Source organism: Bos javanicus, chromosome 6 (assembly GCF_032452875.1).
Source record: "Bos javanicus breed banteng chromosome 6, ARS-OSU_banteng_1.0, whole genome shotgun sequence".
Lineage (NCBI taxonomy): Eukaryota > Metazoa > Chordata > Mammalia > Artiodactyla > Bovidae > Bos > Bos javanicus.
The window spans coordinates 22830053-22845872 of record NC_083873.1 but is presented as its reverse complement, the minus strand read 5'-3'; the positions used below and the strand labels follow the sequence as shown (position 1 = coordinate 22845872).

Genomic DNA, 15820 nt, shown 5'->3' with positions numbered 1-15820 from the left:
TAAAATAATATGATAAGCACAAGGTAATGGAAAAGGATCAGTTATGACCCAAATAGTGAATGCAAAAAGTGTAATGTGCCACCCAATGTACACAGCATAAAACATATATTGTTTAAAACTAGACCAAAATTTATAAAATTTTCAATTGGTACCAAGTAAAACTTTGACTCCATAAATAGAAGAGCATAACTTTTGAGGCATAAATGAGTTCTAGTCATACTTACTCTGAAAGATTTCCAGAATATAAGTTGGTTTTTGTTTTGTTTTTTTTTTAACCAAGGGATTCTGTGCAGATTGATTCAGAGCAATAAAGCAGAAGTATCTTGATTTCATTTCAGACTAGCCCCCAGATTTTTCCAACAAATGAGAAAAAAACTTCCAACATACCCTCTGAAAGACTGGGTTTTGTTTTGTGTTTGAGCCTTTCCTTGCAAGGGTGAAAGTTCAGTTGCTGTAAGACTGCTGGACAGATGACAGAGAAGTTTGAGCTGGTGATCTGTGTAACATTTGAAAAGCCATGAAGGGAAAAGATCTCTGCAGCTGATAAACACTGAAACAGAAGAAACAAAGTAAACATATATGTGTCAACACAGCAAAAGTCTGCAGCAAAGATACCATAAAGAGATACAAAGTATTTTCTCTAGACACTCAACATTACTGTTTATACACAGTTCAGTTCAGTTCAGTCCCTCAGTCACCTCCGACTCTTTGCAACCCCACAAATCGCAGCATGCCAGGCCTCCCTGTCCATCACCAACTCCCGGAGTTCACTCAGATTCACGTCCATTGAGTCAGTGATGCCATCCAGCCATCTCATCCTCTGTCGTCCCCTTCTCCTCCTGCCCCCAATCCCTCCCAGCCTCAGAGTCTTTTCCAATGAGTCAACTCTTCCCATGAGGTGGCCAAAGTACTGGAGCTTCAGCTTTAGCATCATTCCTTCCAAAGAACTCCCAGGGCTCATCTCCTTCAGAATGGACTGGTTGGATCTCCTTGCAGTCCAAGGGACTCTCAAGAGTCTTCTCCAGCACCACAGTTCAAAACAAGCCTACTGTAAAAATGTATAGACCTCTATAATTGTGAAGCAAATCACACCTCTTTAATGCTAGAAACTAGAAAAATGGCCAAAAAATTTTTTCTTGATCAACAGCCTATCTATAGCAGCCAAAATGTAAGTTTGGGGATTTCCAGGATTCTAAAAATATTAACAGTGAACCAATTCACACAAAGAGATCTAAAACAACTTTATATCCTCAGTCTTCCATCTCTGTTTTTCTTTGGTTCAAATAGGTATTTCATGGAGGCTACTGAAGTGGCTCAGAATAGCATTTCTTATAGACAAACACACCTGGTTCCCTTATAATTTCATGATTAAGAAATTCATCCATCCTAGACTAAAATAATAAGAATCTTAATATGTAAAAGTTGTTTGAAAACAGGTCTTTAGAACAAGTCATTGTTTGCTAAAATATCTATTATTCTCAGTGATGGTGGGTAGCTTTTCTGTATCATAGAAAGTTTTGAAAATGGTGCGAGGCTGTTTAGAAATTCATTTAACTATTAATAAGGAATAGAGCCTGCATTAGAAAAAAATTCTCTTCAGAAATAACTTTTTTAAAGTGTCAGTTTACTCAGGTATATTTTAACTGTAAACTTTCTTCTATATACTTGGATTATTAAGATGAATATAAAAGAAATTAAATGTGTTTAATTAAATTAAATTAGCAGAAATTATTACTGCTAATAAATGTTGTAAGAATTACAGAGCATTAAAAATACCCAGTCACTCAAATAAAAAAATTATATCTCTAATAAGTGCAAAGAACATTTCTTCACATACTTCAGCCAATATTTAAGCCCCACTAAGACTTCAGCTTTGCTCTCTGGACTGGATTGTGTCCTCCCCAAATATATATGTGGAAGCCCTTTGTTGTTGTTTAGTCCCTCAGTTGTGTCCGACTCTTTGCAGCCCTATGGACTGCAACCCACCAGGCTCCTCTGTCCATGGGATTTTCCAGGCAAGAGTACTGGAGTGGGGTGCCATTTCCAACTCCAGAGGATCTTCCCAACCCAAGGATCGAACCAGTCTCTCAGGGTCTCCTGCACTGCAGGTGAATTCATTACCACTGAGCCACTGGGGAAGCCCTACTGAAGTCCTAACCCTCTACAAAATGTATGAAGTTGCCAAAGGCTAAGACTTCAATTGCCTTAAAGAAAATGCACATTCAGACAACTGTTAATGTTGAAAAATGTACCTAAAGTTATTCTTTATTCAAGCCAAACTCTCCTTTGGGTTTATGACAGTGAGAACTGTGTGCCATCCCTAGAAGAGGTGACAATATACTCGATGCTCTGGTAACAGTCTTTCCTAAGGTCAAGAATAGGGGATAATGAACTAATGGAGGGAAAAAATAGCTTGATGGCCAACCGGGGGAGAGAAAGTGGGTATAGTGTACTCATTACCATGAGGACACCTAGCAGTATAATTGCAAGGCTCAAACATTACAGAGTCCAGGGAACTCCCTGGCAGTCCTGTGGTTAGGATTCCACACTTGCAATTGCCCAGGGCCTGGTTTCAATCCCTCTTTAGGGAACTAAGTTTTGGCAAGCTACAAGGCCCGGCCAAAAGCAAAAAAAAACTACAGAGTCCATGTGGCTCAATTGCCTCATTGCATGATTCCAGAAATAAATAGGTCTAGAAGTAGAAACACAAAGCTGCACTGTTTCCCTGCAAGGAAATGCCTCCAAAATAGGAGGAAAGGGGGAAGCTGTGCATAGATAATGTGCAAAGTCTTCTCAGAATTCACAATCTAAGACTTCCTAAAACTTGATGACTGCTAAACAGTTCCTTTTAGATTCTAATGTGACGCATTCATGGGTCAGGAAATCCACTTACAACATCAGAGTCAGCATTTTGTAAGTAAGTAAAAAACAATATCATAGAAACTGTAGAGCATATCACATAAAACAAGAATAAGTATTGCTTAGTCAAACTTTTGCTTCGGTTACACTTTATACATACCAGACACACGGATACTGAACTGCAATATAAAGTTCATTTCTTACTATAAATGGCAGTAAAGAGTTTTAAAGTCACTATCCTTATGGATGCCAGACTGTCCATTATAAATCATTAAAGACACTAAAAAAATGCAGTCAAGAATATAAATCAATATTGTAAGATAGCTGAGAGTCTTGATGATCTGTGCTGAAAGAACAAAAAGGTAGTGAAACAACAAAACTCAAGATTTGCTTTATGATTTTAGAATGAGGATTACTAACAGTGTGACAAAACTGAATTAATGGCAGGCCTGCTTCATTTAAAGTGGCTATCTATTTCAGAAAACAAACAGTGACTGCCAGAAAAGGGGATGAAGTAGGTGTAGGGGATTAAGAGATACAAACCTCCAGTTATAAAATAAATAAGCCATAGGGTTGTAATATACAGCATAAGGAACATGGTCAATAATATCGTCATAATTTTATGTGGGGATAGATGGTTACTACTTATCACTTCATAATGCCTGCAAATTTCTAATCACCAAAACTAACATAATCTAATATAATCTAACATAATCTAACCACCTAAAACTAGCATAATATTGTATGTCAACTATATTTTCATTTTAAAAAATAAAAATAAAGGAGTTATGAGTGAAAATTAATTGACTTAGTTTAATTAAATATTAGGTTGGTGCAAAAAGTAATTGCAGTTTTTGCACTGTTGAAATTTGACATTTGATACTGGATACATTCTTAAATAAATGTGGTTATGTTACATAACATTTTAATGCACATTTCTCAGTTTATGTTTTTTTTGCCAATGACATGGCTTGCTGTTTATTTTGTATTTATTTTAGACTATGGAAATAATGTTAGACAAAAAACAAATTCAAGTCATTTTGTTATTCGAGTTCAAAAATGAGTAATAAAGCAGCAGAGACAACTCGCAACATTACCAAAGCATTTGGCCCAGGAACTGCTAATGAACAGACAGTGCAGTGGTGGTTCAAGAAGTTTTGCAAACGAGATGAGAGCCTGGAAGATGAGGAGCACAGCAGCCGGCCATCAGAAGTTGACAACCACCAACTGAAAGCAATCATTAAAGCTGATCCTCTTACAACTATACAAGAAGCTGCCAAAAAACTCAATGTTGACCATTCTATAGTCGTTTGACATTTGAAGCTAACTGGAAAGGTGAAAAAGCTCGATAAGTGGATGCCTTGTGAGCTGTCTGAAAATCAAAAAAATCATCATTTTGAAGTGTCATCTTCTCATATTCTATGCAACAACAGCAAACCATTTCTCGATCAGACTCCAACATGCAATGAAAAGTGGATTGTGTCTGATAACCAGTGACAACCAGCTTATGGTTGGATGAAGAAGCACTTCCCAAAGCCAAACTTGCACCAAAAGAAGGTCATGGTCACTGTTTGGTGGTCTGCTACTCATCTGACCCACTACAGCTTTCTGAATCCTGGTGAAACCATTACATCTGAGAAGTATGCTCAGCAAATAAATGAGATGCACCAAAAACTGCAACACATGCAGCCAGCATTGATCAACAGAAAGGGCCCGATTCTTCTCCAAGACAACATCTGACCGTACATTGTACACCCAATGCTTCAAAAGTGGAACGAATTGGGCTACGAAGTTTTGCCTCATCTGCCATATTCACCTGACCTCTGGCCAACCGACTACCACTTCTTCCAGGATCTCTACAACTTTTTGCAGAGAAGACGCTTCCACAAACAGCAGGAGGCAGAATATGTTTTCCAAGAGTTGGTCAAATCCCAGAGCATGGATTTTTATGCTACAGGAATAAACAAACTTATTCCTCGTTGGCAAAAAATGTGTTGGTTGAATGATTCTTATTTTGATTAATAAAGATTTGTTTGAGCCTAGTTATAGTGATTTAAAGTTCACAGTCCAAAACCGCAATTACGTTTGCACCAACCTAATAGCTACCAGCAAGTGGAATGCAAACAGCTGTATACTGCACCTTATTCGGTTTTAAATAACACTAATTTTTATTGTGCTTTGAAATAACAAAGTTGAACCTGACACAAAGAAAGCAGTTGTCTAAGAAAGGGCAGTGCTTTCCAGAGCAGAGATAAACAGGATGAGCGCCCAGGGCCTGGACAGAACAGAGTGACAACAGAACCGGCAGAACCATTGAGGAAGTTCAAACGTCCTCTCAAACACACCCCTCCTCCTCCAAAATAAACAATGAATGAACTATAAAACTGGTGTGACCAACAGGGGCTCCTCAGAAAACAGCTCAGGGTGATTAACCTGAAGAGTATCTGCTTCCGTGTGCTTTCACGGGTTCCTTCACATTTCCGTACTGGCTGTTCTTTCCACCTATTTGCTCTTACAACACTGCTATTCTCAAGACTGCCACTCTGAGGTCTGCTGTGGCCCTTTGAGCTTTGTGCAAAAAAAGCTGCAGACTGCAACCAGCAGCCGTGCTAAGGCACAGTGGGCTGGGGACTTTTTCCTAAAGGCATTTTCTACATGTTGAGTTAAACTCTTACCTGCATTAAGACGATTTCAAAGGGGTCTTATACACACAAAGTACCAAATAAGTGGTAGAGGTCAGGGGATTTAGCTGCATCTTCTTAATGAGACCCCAAATTATATTCAAAATCATTTTAGCAGATAGTCCCATACATTTCTTCTTCTGCTTCCTCCACTCCACCTTCCACCAGTGCTGACTAGTGAGAAGTTGTTTCTCTTCCAGACATATCTTTGTAGGGATTCTGGGTTCTGGTCCAAAGAGAGGACAAGGGAAGGTTGAATGATTAGGGCCAGTTCCTCCCTCAACATTTCATACAGTGGAAATCTGCTTATACTAAGTGCCAAGGAATTAGGCAAGACTTAAGATTACACAGCTCAGATAAATAAACAGATTCCTCCTTGACTAAACTTCAGTCAGGTTCTAAGTCCTCTGGACTTCCCTGTAGCTCAAACCGTAAAGAATCTGCCTGCGAGGCAGGAGACCAGCGTTGGGAAGTTCCTCTGGAGAAGGGAATGGCAATCTACTCCAGTATTCTTGCCTAGAGAATTCCATGGACAGAGAAGCCTGGCGGGCTACAGTCCATAGGTTGGAAAAGAGTCAGACTCCACTGAGTGACTCACACGATCCATCCAGTCTAAGTCCTCTAGGCTGCAGCTTTGCATCTGTCCTTGTATGGCTGGTGCTACCCAGTTTTAGCAAGTATGCTGCTAAATATGTTTACAGAGAATCCCCTGTCCTTACCATGTGACATTATCCAAATATCCTCAATATCTGGTGAAATTCCTCCTTCCTCACCCTGATATCTGATTAACCTGGCTTCAGCAGAAATCCTGTTGGGTCTGTTTAGTCAAAATCCCTCTCTGCCTCTGATGTTTCCTCTCAGAAGTTTCCCATCCACTGATCCCCATGCTGCTCCTTAGCTATAAATCCCCACTCATCTATGATGTATTCAGAACTGAGAAGAATACTGTTCTATACTGAGGTACTTTTCGCCTATTGCAATAGTTCTTGAATAAAATGTTTTTATTACCTTACTATCCGACTTTTTTTTTAACAATACCAAACTATGTATAATAACTGTACTACACATCACAGAAATTCTTTCCTTCACTCAACATTTACTGCTTCATAAATTCAGGGTATTACAGTGATGGGAAAAGCTGAAGGTGGAGGGATGCTGGAGGGTGACAAGAAAAAAATGGTACAAAGAAAAATAAGTCATCATACTTTCCATCAGGAAATTTAAATAATTTCAGCAGCAATAAATCAGATACACCAGTACCTCTAAAACCAGAGAGAAAATGATTAATGATAAAGAACTATTAGAGTTCACACAAAGCAGAAATAATATGCAGAGGAAATAGTCAAAAACAACTCTGAGGTCAGAACTCCAAGAAAGTAGAAATAGAATGTTGTGACTTGTGGGATTAGAGAACCTAGGAAAAGAAAAGACTCAGAAGGGTGGTGCCAAGTTTCATTTTAGACATTTAAAGTTGCAATGCCTGTTTGTGGGACACCAGATGGAAATGATGAATGAGTTTTCTCTGGGAAAGGTAGAAGCCAGAGATCAAGATGTGACTGTCTTCTGTAAAGAGGTAACAGCTAAATGGGACTAGAGGAGATCATCACAGAGAGAGTACAGAAAGGAGAGAAAAACTTTGAGAATACATATATGATTTGTGCAAAAGCAGGAAAGGAAGTCCGTGAATAAGACAGAGCAGTTCGGTTCAGTTCAGTCAGTCGTGTCCAACTCTTTGCAACCCCACGGACTGCAGCACACCAGGCCTCCCTGTCCATCGCCAACTCCCGGAGTTCACTCAAACTCATGTCCACTGAGTAGGTGATGCCATCCAACCATCTCATCCTCTGTAGTCCCCTTCTCCTCCTGCCCCCAATTCCTCCCAGCATCAGGGTCTTTTCAAATGAGTCAGTTCTTCACATCAGGTGGCCAAAGTATTGGAGTTTCAGCTTCAGCATCAGTCCTTCTAATGATTATTCAGGACTGATTTCTTTACGATGGACTGGTTGGATCTCCTTGCAGTCCAAGGGACTCTCAAGAGTCTTCTCCAACACCACAGTTCAAAAGCATCACTTCTTTGGTGCTCAGCCTTCTTTATAGTCCAATTCTCACATCCATACATGACTACTGGAAAAACCATAGCTTTGACTAGCTAGACCTTTGTTGGCAAAGTAATGTCTCTGTTTTTTAATATGCTGTCTAGGTTGGTCATAACTTTCCTTCCAAGGAGCAAGTGTCTTTTAATTTCATGGCTGCAGTCACCATTTACAGTGATTTTGGAGCCCAAAAAAGTAAAGCCTGTTACTGTTTTTCCACTGTTTCCACAGTGGAAACAGTGGAAGTGGAAGACAGAGCAAGATAAGCCCAAAACACAAGAAATAATTAAGGCCAGTGAATTGCTTTTGCCTGTCTGAGATCCCTTCTCCATTATCCAGGAACAGCTCACCTGCCTGGGATGGGAGCCTCCCTCCACGTGATGTAGCTGTGACTGACCAGGGAACATAGGACCCAGACTTGTCCACTCTCTGGTGGAGCCACTGCAGAAATTTCCTTCCACTAGGATTGCTATGGTGGCAAAGTGGCCAAAGGGACCCACAGACTGCTATGGGTCCCTTTGGCCACTTTCCCATCACATGAATGAAGGTGAACTAATAAGCAGAGAAAGGCAGGTATCCAATACAAGCACTAGTCTCCTGGATACATCTGCTCCTAAAGCTGGTTCTGCCCCCCCTTGACTCCTTAGTTACCTAAGTCAATGAATTTCTTTTTTGACTTAAGCTAATTTCACTTAAGTTTCTTTTACTTACAAATGAAAGACTCCTAATTGATACTCAAAGTAATCATTTAAAAGACACTTTGGGGACTTCCCTGGTGGTCCAGCTGTTAAGACTCTGAACTTCCACTGCAGGGGGCATGGGTTTGATCCCTGGTTGGGGAACTAAGATCCCATGTACTTAAGGATGTGGCCAAAAAAAGAGATAAAAATCAATGCAAAAAAAAAAAAAAAAAAAATCCATGATGAACAAAAAAAATCAAAAACAAAAGATACTTTTAAAGCTAGCAAAGGAAAGCTCCTGGTACATCAGAACCTGACTGAAAGCAAAAAAAAAAAAAAAAAAGCTTCTCCATCCTTCTTCCTTTTCCCAACACATGGGTTCTCTTATCTACGTGGCTGTTTAGTCAAATGGCATCCACTAAATAATACAAAGCAATAGGACCATCTGATCCTGCATACATTAAGCCTAGGCTTTCACACTACACCAAAAATGAAACATCATCCCATTCAGGAGTCACCCCAGAGGTGGTTTCAGATTCTGTTTTGCACAGACTGTGATTCTGTGGAAGCTGAGCAGCTCACATTCTGAACAAGGACCCTGCTATAGGAGCAACTGAGCTCTCAAATGAAGGAAAGTAAGGGCCTCCTAACACATTTAGACTCAGTGATGATCAAAACTAGAATGCAACATCAAGTTTAGTCCGTTTTTCCAGGCTGTCAAGTAACTGGGCCACACAAACTTTAAATTTCATTACAAAGTCCCAAAGGGAGCCAGAGGTAGAACTGGAGTTAGAATTCAAGTCTGAAAGAGCCCTATCCACCTTCTTTTCTCTTAGCATCCTGCCCTGTTCTGTGACAGCTGTTGTTTTTCGTAAGAACTACATCTAGTCTTCTGGAATTTGCCACGTATACAGCTGAGAGGGAAGTCATGTAATCTATCTCCCCGTTCCCCAGATGAATGACAGGTCTCTTGTTCTCTGAAGAGATGCCACAGGTAAGAGGCTGAATAAGAATCCATGCAAACTCTGAATCTATTCTGCTCTCATAAAAGCCACTTCCACTTCTCCCTCACTTTCATTTATTCATTAATCAGTCACAGGTTGATCAAACTCCTCCGGGCCAAGCATTCTGGTAGGTGCTGAGAATAAGACATGGTTCCATCTTCAATAAGCTCACCATTCAGTAAACAAAACATAGATATGGATAACGATGGGCTTCCCTGGTGGCTCAGACAGTAAAGAATATGCCTGCAGTGTAGGAGGGCTGTTTTCGATCCCTAGGTTGGGAAGATCCCTTGGAGAAGGGAATGGCAACCCACTCCAGTATTCTTGCCTGGAGAATTCCATGGACAGAGGAGCCTGACAGGCTACAGTCCATGGGATCGTAGAGTCAGAGACGACTGTGTGACTAACACTTTCACTTTCACAGATAACTATAACAATTAACTGCTCTAAATTGATATATAATAAAGACACATGGAAAGTTTTGTGAGGGAAGAGGTCAGGGAAGGCTTGTTGGAGGAGGAGATATATGTGCTGTATCTGAAATGTTAGTTCAATGCTTCTGATGGCTGGAAGATAAGACTGGGTCAAAAAAACTCACCTAAAGCAGAACTCAGCAATGTAAGTAACTATGTGATTACTTGACAAATGAATTTTATAAAGAATAGTTATTATAGGAATTCTGGCCAGTACATAAAAACTATATGGGAGACTAAAAAACTATCCCAGGAGACTAGTGCTCGTATATGCTTAAGATAAATGTATAATCTATTTTAATCTCCACATCAACTATCATACTAGAGTAGATTTTAAGAGAAATCTGGGATACAGAAATCATGTCTTAGAAAGGTAAATTGTCCAAGATTAAACAACTTAAAATTCAAACCAACACTTTCCTGTGTCTCCTATGTTTAGGTGGGCTGAACACTGAGAAGAAGAACACAATGAAAGAAAGAACTATTTAGACCCATCAAGGAATGTATTTATACACTTATAAATAGTGTGTAAATGTGACTTATAGTGACTTGAATCATCAAGCTAAATTACTCTTAGACCATATTTAGCATCCTATCCAAAGAGAGACCACAAAAATAAACATCAGCCAAATTCAAACATCAGTCAAGTTTTCTTACCATGATGAGAATTAAGAGGGCAATGGGAGCAGGTCATGACTTTTGCCCTTCCAATAAGCCTTCCTTATTGTCCATCAGCCTCCAAGAGGCTCATCACCCCAAACACCCAGTGTGGCTGGGCAGGTGCAACAGCCACAGTGAAGAGGCAGACAGCCCTGACCGGGCACAACACCCTCTACCACATGCCAACGGCTGCTGATGCGACCATGACACACCCCTGCAACACGATCACCAAACCTAGAATATCCAGAAGTGGATGTTCTTTGCTTTGCTTCCCAATCACTGCTTTAAACCCAGTATTCTTACAGTTCAAGCAGAGAAGTAAGCTTATTGATTCACCCACCTAAGCTACCACCGTATGAACATAAGACGGCCAGACCAGGAACACTGGTCTCAGATTGTTAGGAATGTATCAGGAAGAAGAAAAGATGAAGATCTAAAATAAATATTTAATGGGAAAGAAACCTCTGGAATCCTTGAGCACATATCTTAGTATTGTATTAACTATTGCTATTACTAACAATATTAATACCGTGTGACTGACACACAGTTGCTGCTGCTGCTGCTGCTGCTGCTAAGTTGCTTCAGTCATGTCCGACTCTGTGCGACCCCATAGATGGCAGCCCAACAGGCTCCGCCATCCCTGGGATTCTCCAGGCAAGAACACCGGAGTGGGTTGCCATTTCCTTCTCCAATGCATGAAAGTGAAAGGTCAAAGTGAAGTCGCTCAGTCAAGTCTGACTCTTAGCAACCCCATGGACTGCAGCCTACCAGGCTCTGCCGTCCATAGGATTTTCCAAGCCTGAGTACTGGAGTGGGGTGCCATTGCCTTCTCCACACAGCAAGGGTCAGCAAATACTTGTTGAATAAATGTAGTAAATGAATGAATTAACCCCTCAACTGTCTTCACAGAAGTTTTTAAAACCAATTGCCAAACTGGTTTTTCATAGTAGTTACTTAAACAAAATTATAAAAAAAGGAAAAGAAATATAGAAGATGAAATACACACAAGAATGTTTCGAATATTATGGCAACGGGCCAAAGATCCCAAGAGGACAATTTAAATATTTAAAGTTTAAAAAGGTGATTTGAGTTTAACAATTGGGAGGCCATTTCTGACCTTGAAAACAGTGAACTGTTCAATTAACTTTCCACTTCAAGGGTGACCGCAGAAGAGCCGGGAAGTGGTGATTCAAATGCTCCATGCTGGTAGTGGAAGCCTTAAAGTGGGAGCAACTGCAGGCATCACTTCCAGGTTTGTTTATGACGCAACAATGGATCTGCCCATCCTCAGTTACAAGGAACTCCATACCACTTCCAAGACGCCTTGATATTGCACAACGTGTGTATGTGTTCAGTCACCCTCTACCAATCTTCTCTTGAACTTTTCCCCCTCTTCATTTCCTCTTTAGAGTTGAGTCATGAGTTGTCTAAAGTTTGAGAAGAGAACATTCTAGAAGGATGATCTTCTAAGGTGTAAGAAGTGGCTAATCAAGTGATCCCAACTCTGTTTCCCCAAGATTTGTTCTTCTATTTTCCCCGTAGGTTTTCTTACTGAAGCCTTGATGGTACTGGAGCACTCCCCTCCCATGATGTACACACATGTACATACACACACATGTGTGTGCATGTTCAGCAGCACTCTCAAAGCTCTTCCTTAAGACAAAAAGACCCTTTCCTGGATATATTATTTAAAGGAGAAAGAGATAGTAAAGAATCTGCCTTCAATGCAGGATACCCTGGGGAAGGTTCAATGCAGGTTCAATCCCTGGGGAAGATCCCTTGGAGAAGGAAATGGCAATCCATTCCAGTACTCTTGCCTGGAGAACCCCATGGACAGAGCAGCCTGGTGGGTTACAGTCCATGGGGTAGCAAAAGTCGGACATGATTGAGTGACTAACACTTTCACTTTTCACTTTAAGGGGAAAAAACAGATTACTACAAAACAATGTGTGTAAAATGATACCACTGCAAAAAAAAATAATAATAATAGTAATACCACTGCTATAAACCAAGTTAAATAAAATCCAGAGATACATACCTCAAAATGTTAACATTTTTTATCTCTGGGTGCTGAAATTATGGGCGATTTTTTTTGTTTTTTCCTTTCTGCTTCTCTATGTTTGCCAATATTTTAGACAACATGCACGTATTCCAGTTTCAATGAGGAAAATAAAGTCAAATCATTGGGGTTTTTTCATCTTTTTCCAGGTTCCTCCAAATACAGTTAAGACATGCTGATTTTTTTTTTCTTTTAATTTTTACTAAAGAAAAAGAAGTTTTAAAAGCTTTGATACACTCTTTAAAAGAGGTTTACAATATTTTATGACTTGACCACGGCTACCAACAAGTTTCTCAGCCATGCCCCACTCTCCATGCAGTTTCTCAAGGTTCTCTCACCTAAAAGCCCAGTGTAGTGTCAGAGCACAAATAACCTGGATTCTTGACTTCCTGATCCTGACCTGCCTCCAGGGGTAAGGAGGTAGTTCCCTAGGCCTCCTCCTGTTTGTTGTTAGGAACAAAAGGTCTTTTCAGTTCAGTTCAGTTCAGTCGCTCAGTCGTGTCCAACTCTTTGAGACCCCGTGGACTACCGCATGCCAGGCCCCCCTGTCCATTACCAACTCCCAGAGTTTACTCAAACTCATGTCCACTGAGTCAGTGATGCCATCCAACCATCTCAACCTCTGTTGTCCCCTTCTCCTCCCGCCTTCAATCTTTTCCCGCATCAGGGTCTTTTCCAGTGAGTCAGTTCTTTGCATCAGGTGGCCAAAGTATTGGAGTTTCAGCTTCACCATCAGTCCTTCCAATGAATATTCAGGACTGATTTCCTTTAGGACGGACTGGTTTGATCTTCTTGTAGTCCAAGGGACTCTCAAAGAGTCTTCTGCAACACCACAGTTCAAAAGCATCAATTCTGCACTCAACTCTCACATCCATACATGACTACTGGAAATACCATAGCTTTGACTAGATGGAGCTTTGTTGGCAAAGTAATGTCTCTGCTTTTTAATATGCTATCTAGGTTGGTCATAACTTTTCTTCCAAAGAGCAAGTGTCTTTTAATTTCATGGTTGCAGTCACCATCTCCAGTGATTTTGGAGCCCCAAAAAATAGTCTGCCACTGTTTTCACTGTTTCCCCATCTATTTGCCAGATGCCATGATCTTAGTTTTCTGAATGTTGAGCTTTAAGCCAACATGTTCACTCTCTTTGACTTTCATCAAGAGGCTCTTTAGTTCTCCTTCACTTTCTGCCATAAGGGTGGTATCATCTGCATATATGAGATTATTGATATTTCTCCCATCAATCTTGATATATTAAATAAATAGTTAATATATTGATATATTAAATAAATCTTGATTATATTAATCTTGATATATTAAATATTTAATTTTTCTTAACATTAATTTCTATGATGGCAAATATCAATAGCTATAAACCACACATACTTTAGTATATTGGTGTCTTCATGAATTTTTCAGATCATAAAGGATCCTGAGACCAAACGTTTTGGTCTTGGGCATAAGAACAACAGACAGGCCTTGACATGCCACTTAACTGACAAGTTGGGAATATCTAACCAATCTTATTCCATCAATCTCTTATCCTGTTTATCTTTACCCCTCTCCCACACACAAGACTATCTCTACTGGAATGTTGGCATCATCACTCTTCTGCTCAAACTAAGCCCCTTCATACACACCAAAACCAAACACACACTTTTCCTTTTGCCAAGAGTCTAAAGACCTAAGACTGAAGACTTATCTGTCTCCAACCTACCTTCCTCCCTTTGCCCTCCTCCAAAAGCAGACTTAAACTCTGTTTTAACCAAGCAGTTCTAATGTCACATGTTTTACTTTCACTGTGACTTTGCCTGCCCTACGATCCCTACTTAGAATTCTGAGATACTCCTCTCAAAGTATCCAGCTTCTATCTGTCCTACATTCGGCCCCCACTGCCTCTGCTTAATATTTCTATGCAGTCCAGACTCCCCCACTCATCGAATTTACACATTCAGTACTTATTGTGTGCTTCCTTGTATTACCATCTGTTCATGAAAATGAGTATCTCTTCATGAACATCTAGAGAGGAAGGATGTCTTATTTCTTATCTGCCTCAACTTCCAGCAAAGCTTCAGACACAGAAGACACTCAACTTGTAACAATCACTGGCATGATAGATTGAGGAAAGGGAAGTAAATGAAGGATCAGAAACTAATACATAGTGTCTGAATATTAATTCTGAGAAATACAAAGTGATAACCTGAGCCATTTACCAGGAATTCTGAAGACTCAGATTTTTCTAGACATAAACTGCTTTGCTCATTCTTTGAAACTTTCCCAGAATCATCTCAGTAGGGACTTGATAACCACAAATAAACTAATATTGACACCAGTGTTTACAAGCTGTCCTAAAAATTACACCTATGGGCTATGGAGAAAATCTGAGTCTAAATTATGACCAAAAAACTCTAGAAATTTCAAAAATTGGAAGGAATAAAGACTTTATTATTTCCTTCTATTGATATGACACGTGGGTGAATCTTAACATAGTTTCTTTTCTACTATTTTTTATTAATATGTCTGCATCAAATAAATGGATTGCTGGTTTATGTTTAACTAAATGAGACATCTAGGTTGACTGAAATAATTTTTAAAACTATATTGGCAGAAAATTTATTGTAAAAAGCTGAAGTTATTCATTCATTTAATAAATATTACCTGAATACCAACTATATGCCAGACACTATGCTAGTTACTAGGTTATACTAGTAACTAGGTTAAATATCAATAACCTCATATACACAGATGACACTACCCGTATGGCAGAAAGTGAAGAGGAACTGAAGAGCCTCTTGATGAAAGTGAAAGACAGTGAAAAAGCTGGCTTAAAACTCAACCTTCAAAAACTAAAATCATGGCATCTGGTCCCATCACTTCTTGGCAAATAGATGGGGAAATAATGGAAACAAGTGATAGACCATATTTTCTGGGCTCCAAAATCACTGCAGATGGTGACTGCAGCCATGAAATTAAAAGACGCTTGTTCCTTGGAAGAAAAGTTATGACCAAACTAGACAGCATATTTAAAAGCAGAGACATTACTTTCCAACAAAGGTCTGTCTAGTCAAGGCTATGGTTTTTCCAGTAGTCATGTATAGATGTGAGAGTTGGACTATAAAGAAAGCTGAGTGCTGAAGAAGTGATGCTTTTGAATTGTGGTATTGGAGAAGACTCTTGAGAGTCCCTTGGGCTGCAAGAAGATCAAACCAGTCCATCCTAAAGGAAATCAGTCCTGAATATTCATTGGAAGGACTGATGCTGAAGCTGAAGCTCCAATGCTTTGGCCACCTGATGCAAAGAACTGACTCATT

General features: G+C 39.8%; 1 protein-coding gene across 3 annotated transcripts in view; it reads right to left on the bottom strand.

Moving 5' to 3' along the window:
- Positions 1-15820, bottom strand: part of SLC39A8 (solute carrier family 39 member 8) — an 83396-nt gene that overhangs the window by 51715 nt on the left and 15861 nt on the right. For 2 of the 3 annotated variants that reach the window (XM_061419549.1, XM_061419548.1), the window contains exon 3: positions 388-550. In XM_061419549.1, the coding sequence (XP_061275533.1) occupies positions 388-550 (163 nt within the window). Of the gene's footprint in view, positions 1-387; positions 551-5534; positions 5767-15820 lie in introns of all 3 variants that reach the window. The other variant, XM_061419551.1, reaches the window with a different exon arrangement.